The sequence below is a fragment of the Musa acuminata genome, chromosome BXJ1-6, assembly GCF_036884655.1.
Source record: "Musa acuminata AAA Group cultivar baxijiao chromosome BXJ1-6, Cavendish_Baxijiao_AAA, whole genome shotgun sequence".
In the NCBI taxonomy this organism is placed as follows: domain Eukaryota; kingdom Viridiplantae; phylum Streptophyta; class Magnoliopsida; order Zingiberales; family Musaceae; genus Musa; species Musa acuminata.
In genome coordinates, this window is record NC_088332.1 from 38,657,575 (window position 1) to 38,672,999 (window position 15,425).

Consider the following 15,425-nt stretch of genomic DNA (forward strand, 5'->3'; position numbering starts at 1 on the left):
TATGGCATCGTCGTCTTGGTCATCCTTCCCTTTTTATTCAGCAAAAATTACTTTCTCGTTATTCTCTTCCTACCTTGAAAATCAATAGCACTATTAATCATTGTGATGCTTGTCTTCGCAATAAAAGTCATAAACTACCTTTTGGGACAACCTCCATTTCTTGCTCTAAACCATTTGAAATCATTTATACCGACGTGTGGGGCCCTGCCCCAATTCCTTCTTTTGACAAGTTTCGTTTTTATGTCATTTTTGTAGATTATTTTACTAAGTACACATGGTTATATCCTCTCCATCATAAGTCTGATGTTTCTACTGTATTTACCAACTTTCGAAAGTTGGTCGAGAATTTTTTTCAATCTTCCATTAAAATAGTTTACTCTGATGGTGGAGGCGAATATCAAGCCCTCACATCCTGTCTCTCTGTGGTATACAACACCTCAAGTCACCCCCACATACTCCCCAATTGGTTGGTTCTGCCGAACGCAAACATCGGCATATCGTTGAAACTGGTCTCTCCCTTCTACATCAAGCATCCATGCCACCATCTTTTTGGTCAGTAGCTTTTCAAACTACAGTTTATCTCATTAATCGTATGCTCACTCCAGTCTTACAATACCAGTCACCATTTGAAAAATTATTCCACAAACTTCCAAACCTTCATAAACTCAGAGTTTTTGGCTGTTTATGTTATCCATGGCTCCGTCCCTATGCGTCACATAAGCTAACACCACGATCTAAGCCTTGCACTTTTATAGGCTACTCTCTTGAACATAATGCTTTTCGATGCTATGAACCCCAAACTAAAAAGGTCTTTATATCACGTCATGTTATCTTTGAGGAGTCTGTCTTTCCTTTTCAAAATAATCCTACCATGTAAACTACTCCGATAAACATACATCACTGGAATATCCCTCCGATCTCATCACACGAACCTCCAATGACACCGTCCAGTCCTTACTCTCAAGATTCACATACTACTATTACTCCAGTTCAACAGCTTCTCACTCCCTCTATTCCTCCACTCCCTTCCTCACAAGTTTCCCCTATTAATGAAGTCATACCCTCGGCAACATTGCCACTGGCTTTACCTTCTCCTAGATCTAGTGACATTGTTGTGCCGACGGTTGACCCGGTCCATGACAGTGACTCGCCCTCGGCTATACCACCAACACAATCTACCACTTCCACCCCCCTAGACATCCAATGACAACACGCTCCAAAAGTGGTATTTTCAAACCACGTCAAGTCCTTGACTTACATGCTATAACAAATTCCTCCACTGAGGCCAGTGAACCCACTACAATCACTCAAGCTAAAAAATCTTCTCACTGGCGTAAAGCCATGTGTGACGAATATGATGCTCTCCTCCATAACTCTACATGGACCTTAGTACCCTTTCATCACACACAAAATATCATCGGGTGTAAATGGGTCTTTCGAATTAAGCGGAACCCAGACGGATCCGTTGCCAGATACAAAGCACGTCTAGTCGCCAAAGGGTTTCATCAACGACCTGGTGTCGACTTCACAGAGACATTTAGTCCCGTTGTTAAACCCACGACAATCCGTCTTATCCTGAGTTTGGCTATCTCAAAGGGCTGGCACATACGACAATTGGATGTTAACAATGCCTTTTTACAGGGGTCACTTACTGAAGATGTCTTTATGCAACAACCTCCTGGTTTCGTTCATCCTCAATATCCGAGGCATGTCTGCAAACTTCAAAAAGCTATTTATGGACTTCGTCAAGCTCCAAGGGCTTGGTATAACGAGCTTGGCTCGTTTTTTACCTCAATTGGCTTCATCAATTCAAAGTCTGATACCTCGTTATTCATTTGCCAGCACAATGGAAGCATAATATATCTTTTAGTATATGTGGATGATATTATTGTCACAGGAAATAATCCTTTGAAGACTCAGGCATTTCTAAAGCACTTGGCCGATCGATTCTCCCTCAAAGATCTAGGAACTTTAAGCTACTTTCTGGGAGTGGAAGCAACATTTACATCTTCAGGTCTCTTCCTATCACAAAGAAAGTATATTCAAGATTTATTATCAAAGGCAAACATGCAGGATGCGAAAGAGGTTACAACTCCTCTCTCTACCAGTGAATCACTTAAATTATGTGATGGAAGTCCTGCTACAGATTCGACTCAGTATCGACAAGTCCTAGGCTCCTTACAGTACTTGGCTCTCACCCGTCCAGATATTTCATTTGTCGTCAATAAGTTATCGCAATTCATGCATCGACCATCTACTACGCATTGGTCTGCGGTCAAACGAATTTTGCGGTATCTTAAAGGGACTCTTAATCATGGCATTTTTCTTCGCAAAAATACTTCACTCCATCTCCATGCCTTTGCTGATGCTGATTGGGCAGGGAACTTTGATGATAGAACATCTACGTCCGGATACATTGTCTTCCTTGGAGCTACTCTAATCAGTTGGAGTTCTAAAAAACAAAAGACGGTTGCACGATCTACAACTGAAGCTGAATACTGTGCCGTCGCCACCGCCGCTGCTGAACTCAATTGGGTCACAAATTTGCTTAAGGAACTCAATGTCAACTCCACGGTTATTCCTACAATATATTGTGATAATATTGGAGCTACTTATTTATGTGCCAATCCAGTGTTCCATTCCCGCATGAAACACATAGCCATCGACTTCCATTTTGTGCGAGATCAAGTTGCCAGACATCAACTCCGAGTTTCTCATATACATACAGCAGATCAACTAGCCGACTCACTCACAAAGCCTCTCGCCCGTAAACTATTTTCATCTCATCGGTCCAAGATCGGCATCCTTCATGGAAGCTCAAAAGCAGATAAGATTTCCTCAAGGCAGTTGAGGAAATCTCTCAGCAGTTGAGAAGCAGATAAGATTTCCTCAAGGCAGTTAAGGAAATCTCTCAGCAGTTGAGAAAAATCCTCCATGCTGAATGTGTATAACCTCCCTACTGAGTATGTATAAATGGCTGTCAAGAACTCACTATCAAAATGTATTAGGCAATTATATCTTATACATTTCATAGTTTCTTCTACAATTTCTATCTTTCTATCTTCTTCGCTTAATTTCTATCACGACCTTCCGTCGGAACAGCTCGACCAGCTCGTGCAGAAGAATGTGATCGTCCCCCGCCAAACCGTCGTGAACACCATCTCCGAGCATTTGGACGTGCGCAAGCTGAAGCCGCTCGTCGATCCAGGTCGTCCGATCGACAGGGACGCAGCGAATCGGAGCATGGAGAAGGTCGTGGATCACATGCGCGCGAGCGAATCCCAGCATGGCTTATTACTTCCGGCGGAAGAGGCGACAGCCCGACCTTCAGAAGGCCGTAGCAGAAGTCCAAGCTCCGCAGTCCCAACACTCATCAGGTAGTACTGCACCCGAAAAGTAGATTGTAGGAAAAAAAAAAGGATAAAATCAATAATATAAAGATCATAAATAATAAAATAATATTTTTATTATTTTTTAAGAGATTATAAATAATAAGGGGTTATGAATAGTAAAAATGAACGTAAGTTTCTTTATAGAATAATCAGACCTAAGTTGTGTTTCTTCTTATGCTGGAAGTAATCTTCTTCCTATATATATACACTCCTACATGACTCACCAACCATCGCACTACGCTACCAAATCATGCCGACCTTCGACGAACAAGGACGCATGGAAGAAGGCCGATGGATGGACCACCGCTGCTTCCACGACCAAGCACGCATCGAAGACGGCCATCAGCGTTTCTCTACTCTTACTGACGTCCGATGTTGTAACTGGTTGATCCAAGATGGTGAGGGATGTGCTGACATGCCATGGCGCAGACGAAGGCCTGTCCGCGACAGCCATCAACGCGCACCACAAGGCGGGGAAGCACGACGAGATATTCTAGGAGCAGCTCGACTTGCTGGTGCAGAAGAATGTGATCGTCCCGCACCGAACTGTCCTTTACACCGTCGCCGAACATTTGGATGTGCGCAAGCTGAAGCCGCCCGGAAAACCGAGCTTGAAGAAGGTCAGGAAGTGATAGAACAAAAGAGAATAGATTCCGACAGTTGGAGAAGGGAGAGGCAGATTTAGAGATGTAAGGAAACCTCACATAGTTATATTTCTTCTCCATATAATAATAATAATAATAATAATGAATAAAAGAAGCTGCTACAAATCAAGCCATATGAATTAACTTAAACATAGTAGCCATACAATTCAAGCGATCGAAACAGGAAACCAGTAGAAACTGATGCAACATGTTCAAGCTTCCTCAGAACATGAGGCTCTAATTATGAGCACCACCAGAGAGCGCAGATGACTCCACGCCGGTGTAGTTCACTCATTTCAGATCACAAGCATCAAGAACAAGGAGGAGGAAAGGATCATCGATCAATAAACAAATGAAAGAATATGGGCGATCGATCTCCAAGTCTGTGACAGGAAGAGATGCGAGCGGATCATGAACCTTTAGAGGCTACAATCTTGCTGGTCTTTGCAAAGCTCCTTCCTCAGCTTCTGGGAGAACAGCTGACAGGCGTCCATGCTAAGATCAATGGCGGCAGAGAGGGCTATAAATAGCGCGACGTCGGCCATGCACGACACGTGCTGCACCCCGACCTGCACCGACGGCTTGCTCGCCTTCCCCTCCCCCTCGACGGTGGATCCCATCACGAAGCCTCCGAGGAATGGCCACGGACCGGCCACCACGTCCCCGATGACGCTGGGATCGATGCAGAAATGGCCACCTTTGCGGACGCTGAGGGAGGACTCGGCGATGGGCACGCCGCCGATGGGTCCGGTGTCGGGCACCAGCTCGAACCTGCAGCCCAGGGCGTCCACGGCTCCTCGTTCTCGCCAGGCCTCGAGGCGGCCCCACGGCTTCCAGTTGGTGGAGGATGAGGAGGAGGAGGAGGAGGGGGGGACGATGGCCCGGAGGATAAGCCAGGCGCCGGGGTCGGATCTGGAGACGCGGTCGGAGCCGGGGGACGGCACGAAGGGCGTGACCATGGACGCGGCGGCCACCTGGGATCCCGAGAGGTCATGTATCGTCACAGTCCAGCCCTTGCGCTGCTCCCTTCTTCGTTGGTTCTTCTCTGCCCCTAAGGAGCCAAACCAGCATCTCATGCTATTGTTGTGGGAAGCAGCATCAGATGGCAGTGATCTGTGTTCAGAATGAAACTAAGCAAATTCTTCACATACAAAATGAAACCTTTCACTACAAATTTTTACTTCTTGTCATAACTATCTCTGCAATTAAATAACATAACGTTACGTCGTAATCAATTCACGTTAATTTTGTTTCCATTTTTTGGTACATTGTGATTGTTAATATCTGTGATTTCTTTTGATTTTAGAAATATTCATTTACACTAAATTATTTTTTTCCTTTCCTCTTCTGAATTATAAGTTTTATTTTTTATTTTTTAAAAAATGAGTATTGTTATTATTATTATTATTTGCTTAAATAAACATAAAAAAAAGGAGGAAAAAATAATATGTGCTGCCACGTACATAGACGAGGATCGGGTGCTCCGCCTACGGTCGATGGAGAAGCGGCAGCTGAAGACAGGCTGCCGAATACATCCGCTGCGGCTGCTGCCGCAGTTACCCGGTATCTGATACACCACCGGGCTGCACTCCGGCTCGCCGCCAAACTGAAACACGAACCGGGGGTCCGGCTCCGACCGCACCACCAGGTGAAGGCGCGCCGCCGACCGCCCGTGCCCCACCATCACCCACCCGCTCTGCGCCACCGTCGGCCTTGCCGGCGCGATATCCAGGTCCACCGCCACCCGCACCCGCCCCAGCAGGCGCCCCGAGTTGAACCCGCACGTGCTCCCCGTTCGGCCCACGTAGACCGACACGGTCAGGCTCGCCCGCTTGCCCGACAGCCGCTGCAGCGTGGCCGGGTCGAGGCTGATGGCCACCGGTGCGGAGGGGACTGCGGACGCGGGCGCCTCCATCAGATTGGTCGTCGACGTGGGGTCGGCGGCGACGGGGAGAGGGGTGGTGTGGGACGAGGAGGGGCAGTCCTGGAGCTCGATAGAGCAGAAGCATGGGGTGGTCGAGGGGTGCACGCCCGGGCCGGCGGGCCTCGATATGGCCGGCAGCTTGAGCACGAGGGATTCGACGATAAGCCGAACGAAGGGACAAGGATCCATCTCCTTCACCCACTTCTTTCCTCCGCCCTCTTCTTCTCTCTGTTGACCCTTAATAGTGATGTTATTGATGGTGTGAGAGTCCCTTCATTTGCGTAAGCTCAACCTTGTAATGAGCAAAAATGACGCACGTATATATATATATATATATATATATATATATATATATATATATATATATATATATATATATATATATATATATATATATATATATATATATATATATATATATATATATATATATACACACGTGAGACGTCACATAGAGGTATTAGCTCCATTTATTGCCACATAATAACCCTTGTCAATGGTCTAGTTACATTATTTTGGAACTATGATATAATTATTTTTAGGAAAAAGAATTATTGTAACGCGGTATAAAAATATTGTAACTTGGTTAGTTCATTTTATGAATCGGTCCATATGAAAAAAGAAGAAAAAATAATAGAGGATTGAAAGTATTTTGGATATTAAGGAAAAAAAAGTTGTTTGAAAATTTTGAATATAGGAGCACTTTTGAGAAAAAAGAAATCCTTTAAGGATGAATTTTCTTCGAAAAAAAAATCCTAAAATATAATGGCCAAAATTCCTGATTTAGGCGATTGCCTTTTTTTACCCAGAAATGGAACAGTATAATTAGGTTGCACGATTCCAAGTCAATACATCCCCTTCGTGGAAGTTGGTCCCTCAGAGGTTTGCACCGATCTGTGTGGGAATCCGCCGGAGGCAGAGGCCTCTGGTGATGTAGTGGGTGGCGCCCGTGATGTTTACGGGACATGGCGGGCATTAAGAACAATGTCGCAATCCTCCACCTGCGCCTGGGTCCCCTGGATTGCAGGGAAGATGGCGGGTCCCTGCGGGAAGCATGCAGATGTGGGAGTTTTAATGGTCACTGTTACACAATGCGTGATCTCCTGGACTTCATTCATCCACCACAACTCACAGCGATCAATGTTTTCATGCTCAATGATAGGATTAACCTACATCTGTAACACCATAAACTTTATCCGAGATGACTCTGAATCCAAATAGATTTTAGGTATTCTATCCTGCTGAGTTTTCTGCCTCGTTAAAACGCACTCATTTCCCGAGTTCTGGCAGTAATCTAATCCATGAGACGATGCTTTGATGATAAGATTGATTTACGTGTGTGCGAAAGAGAGAGAGTAGGAATATGACCCGGGGGGGGAGGTGCGTAAAGATTAGATATGGCTAGGCTGGATATGGTGGGCAAGATGCTGTCTTGGGGCCCTCGACACAGCTGGATACTGGCTGGCTGTGTCGGACCCAAGTTTCCATGTGAGCATGGCCGCATGCCGACGCAGAACAGCGATCCCTGGCGTCCACACTCGTTAAGTCGGACAACGAGACCGAGGCTGATCTGACGTCGTCGCCATGCGCGACGAAGAACACGATGCACGCCGACATCGTATCCTCCGCTCTTCCGCATGACGGGCGTTGCGGCGGCGGTGTATAAGATACATGGTGTACCTCTCTCATGCTGCGTCCTTGGCCTTCGTTCGAACACACGGCGTTGGGATTCACGACGCTTTTGCTCGAAGCACTGCGTGTACTGCGTCCATCAAGTCAAGGGAGCTTCTGATCGGGGCTTGATGGGGAACGTAAGGATGTTGCAGGTTTCTCTTCTGTCCAAACTCCGAACCTATCATGTGTAATGTCTCCAGGTAGAGAGGTCAGATACGGAGAATATGTGATATTTCTATCTATAAGAATTATTTCAGTAAAACTGGACGACCAGTAATACCAAAAATGATTACGTGGTTGATTAAGATTTTAAATTGGATGATCAATAATACCAAAAGCTTTAACTCTGACATTCCATACTAGGAAAGATCCAAATACATAACTCATAACATGCGAGTGCATCAGACATCCTACTCGTTTTGCGCATGTAGATCCAAATCTCCAGGTTTGACCGGTGCATCCAATCATACATATGCTTCCGGTGGATATCCCTGTTATTCGTCATGGCGCCGACGTACTCTGATGTGGCCTCTTGGAGAAGCGGCTACGTAGGGCATGTGCGATCGTACATCCCCGACGCTGAGCATGTGGTTGGTTCCATGGCTCGTGAAATCATTGGCGACAACCAGAAGGCGTAGCACCAGTACAGGATAGGATACGCACGCATTCATCTAATGGCAAACTGATTGGGAGAGAGAGTTCCAAGAAGAAGGATGCCATATCATACACGTATCTGCAAAGTCAAGAACTATAAGCAATTCAATACGATGACAATAACAGGTTTTGTCTGAAATCTTTTCGAGCACTATCTTCAATCTAAAGAAATAATCGTACATCTGCACTTACTAGTGTGGGAATTTTAAGAGCAGGATAAGTCTGGAAAACCATAGCATGCTTGAAGGAAGAGATGAGGTCCACTGGATAAAAATCTGTAGCGTCATCCAACTTCAAGAATTGCAGGAAGTTTAGCAGAAACCAATTAGACATTTGTTTGAAAATTTTCTGCACAATGAATTACAAATTGGTAAGATAACAATTTCTATGTGAGTTTAGAACTCCAAAATCTAAAGCTGAAACCTAATTTTCTACATCCACCAGAAAGCTAAATTCACAGAAGAACATAGAGGATTGAATTGGGCTGCAACAATATAAATTTGGAAAAAAAAGGAGCAGTTAAGTTAGAAGGATACAGTCCTTATTATGTCAAACACTAAAATTATGAGAATTCTTGGTTGGAACCCTCAGATAACCACTTATAATCTCAAACAGAGTCATAATGCTACTTCCGATGAAGTAGAATTCACCGAAAAATGAACCAGGATTGAGTAGGGTCACCCATCATAATCTCAGACCACACAACTCAATGACAACCACAACTGAAATTTTGTAACACATACCCAAGACCCGATCTGAGAAAATTTTGCATGTTGACCATAACCTGATCCAAATCCTACAATTCGGTTCTCAAGAGACCAAGAGATATCAAGATTCATAATCAATATACATTCTGTTACAACGCAAGCCAAGGAACTCGCCGCAAGCCATACCTAAACATGAGCAACCACTAATAAGGTTAGATGCCAACATGACATTCTTCTCTGACCTAGATTTGCTCCTCCATCAAACTGAGATATGAAGAGGATTACCTATAAATAGAGCCTCCCAAGATGCTTTAAATGCTTAATTACATAGAGCCAAAAATCATCCTCAAGCCTTTCCTGCTAGTTCATGAAAACCAACAATTGCTAGCTAAATCTTATCTAAACATGAGCAAAGCTATCCATAAGAAGTATCCAATAATGTTGACTGTCTATCAGACTAGCTCAATTATTTAATTTTTCTAATTTACTACTACTTCCATTCAAATAATACATAAACTTGAATTTTTGACCTATGAACTACACACACTATGCCTTAATAATTAGGATGTCTCAAATAAAACAAAATCTTATGGTTAAATGAAACTTCCCTTGAAACTAGTATCTGATCTAGTTTCATCCATCGAATTTATGAACAAGGAGAAGTGAAAATAGAATAAGTAGATCCATCACAGAGGATCTTTTGGTCATCTTAAACTAATTGAACATGAGTTGGAGAGAAAAATCAAGATCTTGTACTCTAACTAGCTTATAAACAATTTCGCTGCTGCAAAATCTCATGTTACTTCCAACAAATTCTTTGTACCAGTATCCAATCCCTTTGTAACAGTTTCATGGCAACCTGTGCTAGACAAATGACTCGACTAGACCAAGCTTTCTTGCCAAGTATCCATCTTATTCATGCTTCAAACTCCGAAAGAGAGTCAATAACTTCATGCATTATTATAAATCAAACCATATAGGTTTGCGATGTTGAAATTATAACAAAAGTTTGCTAGCATTATAACGACTCAACTAGATAAAGCTTGCTTGTCAAGTATCCATCTTATCAATGCTTCAAACTCCGAAAGAGAGTCAATAAGCTTCATGCATTATTATATATCTATGCTGAAATTATAACAAAAGGTCACAACATTCAAACGATTTACATGATATGAAGTCCACTCTATGACAAGTTGACCAGATAATGAAGCAAAAGCGGACAAAAAAGATAGCATAACATTCCTCATTGTGAAAAAGAAAGCTTTGAAATTTCTGAAATTTCAGATAATTTTACCAGTCTCGCTTCAAACAACAATGAGTATGCATAACATCATACACAATCCAAGTTTTTTGTATCCTTATCAAATTGGAAAACTAGAAAAAAATCTCTACTACTTCAAAATACAAGAAGTATACACTCATCATAACAAACACAATTAGTTTTTGTTTCCTTACACTATCAAGAAATCAGGAGAAACAGCTTAAGAGTATATTCCCCAAGCGTTCACCTGACAAAATTCCCCACCTTGCATCTAAAGTTAACCACATCAATATACGTTTTCCTACTACTATGCTAAGAGCTATTGTAGCTACGAATGCTTAAGCTTACAAAAACAGCATGAAGATAAAAAATCTACACAAAGATAATGATGAAGCTCAAAGGACAGAGCATTACTATCTTTTGACCTAAAAAACCCAAAAAGAACGAATTAGGATATTGATATTTGAAACCCACAACAACCGTGGCCACACACCCAGATTTAGTTATCGCCTAAACCAACAAACGCCAGATTCATAAGCTGCAGAGCAGATCCACCAGACAGCAAGAGGAAGCACGGCCACCTGGTTCCAAATGCACGATACAAACGAAAAAAAACAACGCGACGATCAGATTCTTGCATCGAGCAAAGCCCTCCCTAGTCCACCTACCGAAACGAGATGGAGAGCTAGGGATCGGAGAACCGATACCTGGGCACGCAGATGCAGACGCTGATGCTGCCGTCGAGTCCGTCGATCCGAAGCATCAGACGATCGTCGACGTTCGTTTGCCACCGCTACGGCAATCTTCCCCTCTTCGGCGCACTCTTCCTCGCTCTCGAGATCGGGGATTTGGTTTCGGGTGTTCGTTAGCGATGTATATAAAGGGCGAGCCGCCTGGTAACACGCGGGCGACCGACATGGCGCTTTCGGGCGTTCAGATCAAAATTTTCGAACTGAAACGGGTCAAATCGGTTGACCGACCAAAAATCCCGGTTCAATTTGGTCTGGTTTAATTTCGAACCGTAACTAAATAGCTGAAGTCTGAAAGATCATCAACAAGGAAAGCACAACTGAAGACCACAGCAATCACAGTAAAATTACCGATAGATGATCTATTTCAGCTACTGTTAAACAAGCTCTCAGATTATAATGGACCTTCTTAAAAGAACTTCTACTTGTGCTGACTATGTTTGCAGAAAAACTATTCACTGATAAAAAGCCAGTAACACAAAAAAGCTGAAAGTTTATAGAACCACAAAAGACCAATGGAAAACTTGCATTCTAATTCAGTCAAAAATGGGCAACTGAAAATGTAAGTATAATCGGTTGCCTATTACACTCTATATCATCTGGCAGCATTTCACTGACTGCAGGATAAGTTTATTCTCCTTCAAAATGCTCTATTTTTTATTCCTCGCGCACACTCTAATTCAAAGAGGAATTGGCACAAACTCTAGAAAGCACATACTGCTAGGATCCCGCTGGTAACAGACTGGCTACCGGCAAAAGACATGAAGTAACAAAAGAGGCAAGAAAGCTTCCTCATCACTGTCCCAGTTATCTTATTCTGATTCGGCGCCTTGCTTTTGTCATTACAATTAACCATAAATTCGTTATACCCTTCGAAGTCTGCCTCAGTTACCAAAACTGCATCGCTTCCAGCAGGGCAACTTAACGAATGCCTTGGGTTCCACTCGAATCCACCAGCCACAATATAGGAATCTGCTAGATCATCAGCAGTTGCAAGGGCTTTCCCTCCTGCGCGTGCACGACATGATGAGCTCCTCCGAAATTTATCATCCACAACACAATAACCTTTTATATCATCTTCAGTTACAAGAACTCCATTCGACATGTCTGAACTTTGACTTGCGGGAAGGTCAAACTTGCCCCTGCTAAACTCTTGAACAGCCTGGACAATTCATATGTACAAAGTTGAGGCAAGAAATAAAAGGTACCTAGCTGAAGTACATCACAGTTTGTGCGCACTGAAGAATCAAATTGAACCACAAAGTACAATAAACATAGAAAAGCATAAACTTTGGAGCCAAATATATCCAAATGGATAAAGTCAATTATGTTGAAGAAATCCCAGTATAAACTAGGTAGCATCCGTGCACCCCAATTCAGGTACCAACTTAATCTTTCAATAAACCACAAGCATGTAATATACTTATGTCAAAGGTGACCTATATGAAATTCCATACCTGCCACTGTGCAGGAGCCAATAGGACCCGGGGCCTTTTAGATCGCACATATTCAAGAGCTTCCAGAGGTGTCATATTCTTATGTTTAATCTGCAAATATAGAGTAGTGCATGAATTTGAACGTTCTTGTTAGAGACCAAAAACTTCATTATGTTGTTCAAACAGAGCTAGATAGGCTAACTGTCACTGAACTAGATAAGCTAATATACCCCAATGAAATGCATGATTTACAAAACAATTTATCCTCAAAGGATGATAACTACCAGATAACACAAGACGACGGTGGCACTACGTCCTCTTCCTGCTTTACAATGAACATATGTCATTGTCCCACTGGATGCATTGTCTGAAAGATAGAAACCGGTCTTTATCAAGCTTCAAAGGAAATAAATAAGAAAGATACCCAAACACGGGAACCAAAGTCATCATTTGCCCATACTTTAGAAATGATAGATTCTTGCAAGAGTAAATGGTGATGCAATTTGTGTAATCTGATGTAACAAGATGGTTATGCTATTATAATACATCCAGCAAGAAGTCATAAAATAGGCCATAAAATTTAACCTATCATTCACTTGAAATCTTCCAGAGATTACAAAACTTTTGAGTGTGTAGTGCTCCCACAGTTCAAAACGTAAATTCCACATCTTGGCATTTGGTTAACGACATGAAACCTCACTTTACTTTTCCAAAACATACCCCTGCATCAACTATTTTACAAGAAAACCTTCTGGGTAACCAAACTGAAGCAGATAGTGGAAACCTACCCACATGAACACTAACAAAAATAGACGATTTTTCTACCATGATGAACTAAGCTGAAGCCTTATATTGCTAAATGATTAGTAAAGCACAAGAAACAGTTTCCATGTAGTTGTGATAGAAAAGACTATGCACAAGGACCTAAATCTCATCAATTGAATGTCCACTAGTCATGTTTTAACCACTATTTTGCCTCATATGCCATCTGGAAAATTAGACAACCAATTTCGTTTAATCTATCAATGAACCACTTATCTCAAGAATAACCAACTAGACATATAAAAGAAGAGCATGTGAGCCTACAGCTAGCCTTTATCTATGTGCTATGTTACTTTAAAAAAAAAACAAAGAAAGAAAAAAAAAGAAATGAAATAAGAAAGAACAAAGAGTGTTTTAGCTGTTGTTTGAAGGCACTGATTACTTAGCAAACCCTGTTTTAGCTGTTACGATAAGGCCCTTAATTTTATTGCTTCCTGTTGCTTTAGCTATGTCCATATGTAAGTCAAATTATATCAAGGGGAAACAACATATTTTTCTATTATATGATTGGTTGATATCAAATGCTCCAGATGCCATGGCAATTTGGAGATGCATTTTGCAATGAAACATATGAATTTGCTAGCAATATGGAAGTAGGGATGAAGAGAAATCCTTACTATGGATGAAATCAACAGCTAGGCATATGTTCGCAAGAGATGGGGCAAAAAGATAATCTCTTGTAGGAATCACTAGGTGATCAATCCCATGAGCCTGAATGGAACAAAAAAGGAGTAAACAGAAATGCATCACTTCAAATGAAAACAAGCCACAGATACTAGAAACGAGGCCCAAAATAACTTGTTTTATAAACCTACTGCAGTACACAATTAAAATTATATACAATTGAGATAGAGTGATATAGAGCCCCGGATTGTTTAACAGTTCATTTCCTCAACAAGTCTATCAGTTTTCTAATGATAATACATACACCAGGCAGAAAAGACAAAAATTACAATATTTTGAACAGATAGTTGAACCTTACAGAAGAACTGCATCGCACAAAAACACAAATTTTGCCTATGCAAGGATGACCAAAATGCAATATTTACCTTGTACAACTTTGATGGAACCAAAGTTTCATATGGTTCATTCAGAGTAACGACTCCTCGAACTCCAATCTGCTGCAAGCGAGGGACGTCTTTGGGAAATGGTACAGCACCCAACAGTACGAACTGAAAACACACAGAGCAAAGCCACAAAGAGTTTCAAAAGCTCAGAATATCAATATCCTTCAAGTACGAACGAAAAGCAATATCCAAAATCCCAAACTCATATAACACAACCCAACAGAGCTAAGAATTTCAAATTCATAATTGCCGATTTTGTGAAAAGATAGCGTTTTTATGACACTAAGGGTACCAAATTGTGGCCACTGTAGTTGCTTCAAAACTGAATCTCGAAGCAGGAAAACAGTCCACAAATATCAAGATGTGTTTAAAGAAAAGAAAATAGCTACCTGATCGATCTCATCCCACCATCGGAACTCAGCCTGCATCTTGTTCCGAACGACATTGTATACGAGGGTGGGGTAGAAAAGAATCCGAGCTCCCGCTCCCACCAACGCCTTCTTCGTCCTAGAACTGGCGATCTGGCGGTCGCCAGAAGCCCCCGATCCCGCATCACCGAACTCATTGGTACTCATGATCGTACACACAAATTAGAACCCTTCTTCGATCGAGATATCCAAGGCTCGGCTCTAGACAAACACTCGACAAGCAGAAGGTACCTCGATCGGGAGCTCGGAGAGAGAGGGACTCGACCACGGATAGAGAATCCGCGGAGAAACTTGGAGAAAAGGAGAGAAAATCGCTCGAACCACGCGGCAAACCGGGGCCGACGAGGACGGACGAGCCCGGTGACGGACAACGGGCGGAGGGAGTGGGTTATGAAAATACCGATCCATCCCCCCAAAACGACGCCACCTTCCCGGGAACACACTAATTAACCCAATCCACCGCAATAATTACAAGGAGAACTTAGCTCCGCGAGATCAATCCACGGTCGAGATATCCTGGTGCAGGATAATTTCGACGTGATCGCGGGTTCTACGTACGACCTTCCCAAACTGGTACCTCGCTCAGTTGACCGTCCGATCCAGATCAAGCGGCATCGAGTAGGGCGCTTTCTGAAACCGGCGACGTACGTTCAATTCTGGGCGCCCA

At 42.7% G+C, this 15,425-nt stretch overlaps 2 protein-coding genes across 2 annotated transcripts; both read right to left on the reverse strand.

Moving 5' to 3' along the window:
• Nucleotides 1-4,153: 4,153 nt before the first annotated feature.
• LOC103989135 (uncharacterized) lies at nucleotides 4,154-6,257 on the reverse strand. The gene is made up of 2 exons (XM_009407901.3): nucleotides 5,500-6,257; nucleotides 4,154-5,149 (listed from the first exon to the last, which is right to left on the reverse strand). The coding sequence occupies exons 1-2, from the start codon at nucleotides 6,147-6,149 to the stop codon at nucleotides 4,456-4,458; spliced, it is 1,344 nt and encodes a 447-aa protein (XP_009406176.2). The 5' UTR covers nucleotides 6,150-6,257; the 3' UTR covers nucleotides 4,154-4,455.
• A 5,283-nt stretch (nucleotides 6,258-11,540) lies between these two features.
• LOC135676868 (phosphatidylglycerophosphate phosphatase PTPMT2-like) lies at nucleotides 11,541-15,147 on the reverse strand. The gene is made up of 6 exons (XM_065188526.1): nucleotides 14,720-15,147; nucleotides 14,313-14,435; nucleotides 13,881-13,974; nucleotides 12,726-12,808; nucleotides 12,463-12,552; nucleotides 11,541-12,167 (listed from the first exon to the last, which is right to left on the reverse strand). The coding sequence occupies exons 1-6, from the start codon at nucleotides 14,903-14,905 to the stop codon at nucleotides 11,709-11,711; spliced, it is 1,035 nt and encodes a 344-aa protein (XP_065044598.1). The 5' UTR covers nucleotides 14,906-15,147; the 3' UTR covers nucleotides 11,541-11,708.
• Nucleotides 15,148-15,425: the final 278 nt, after the last annotated feature.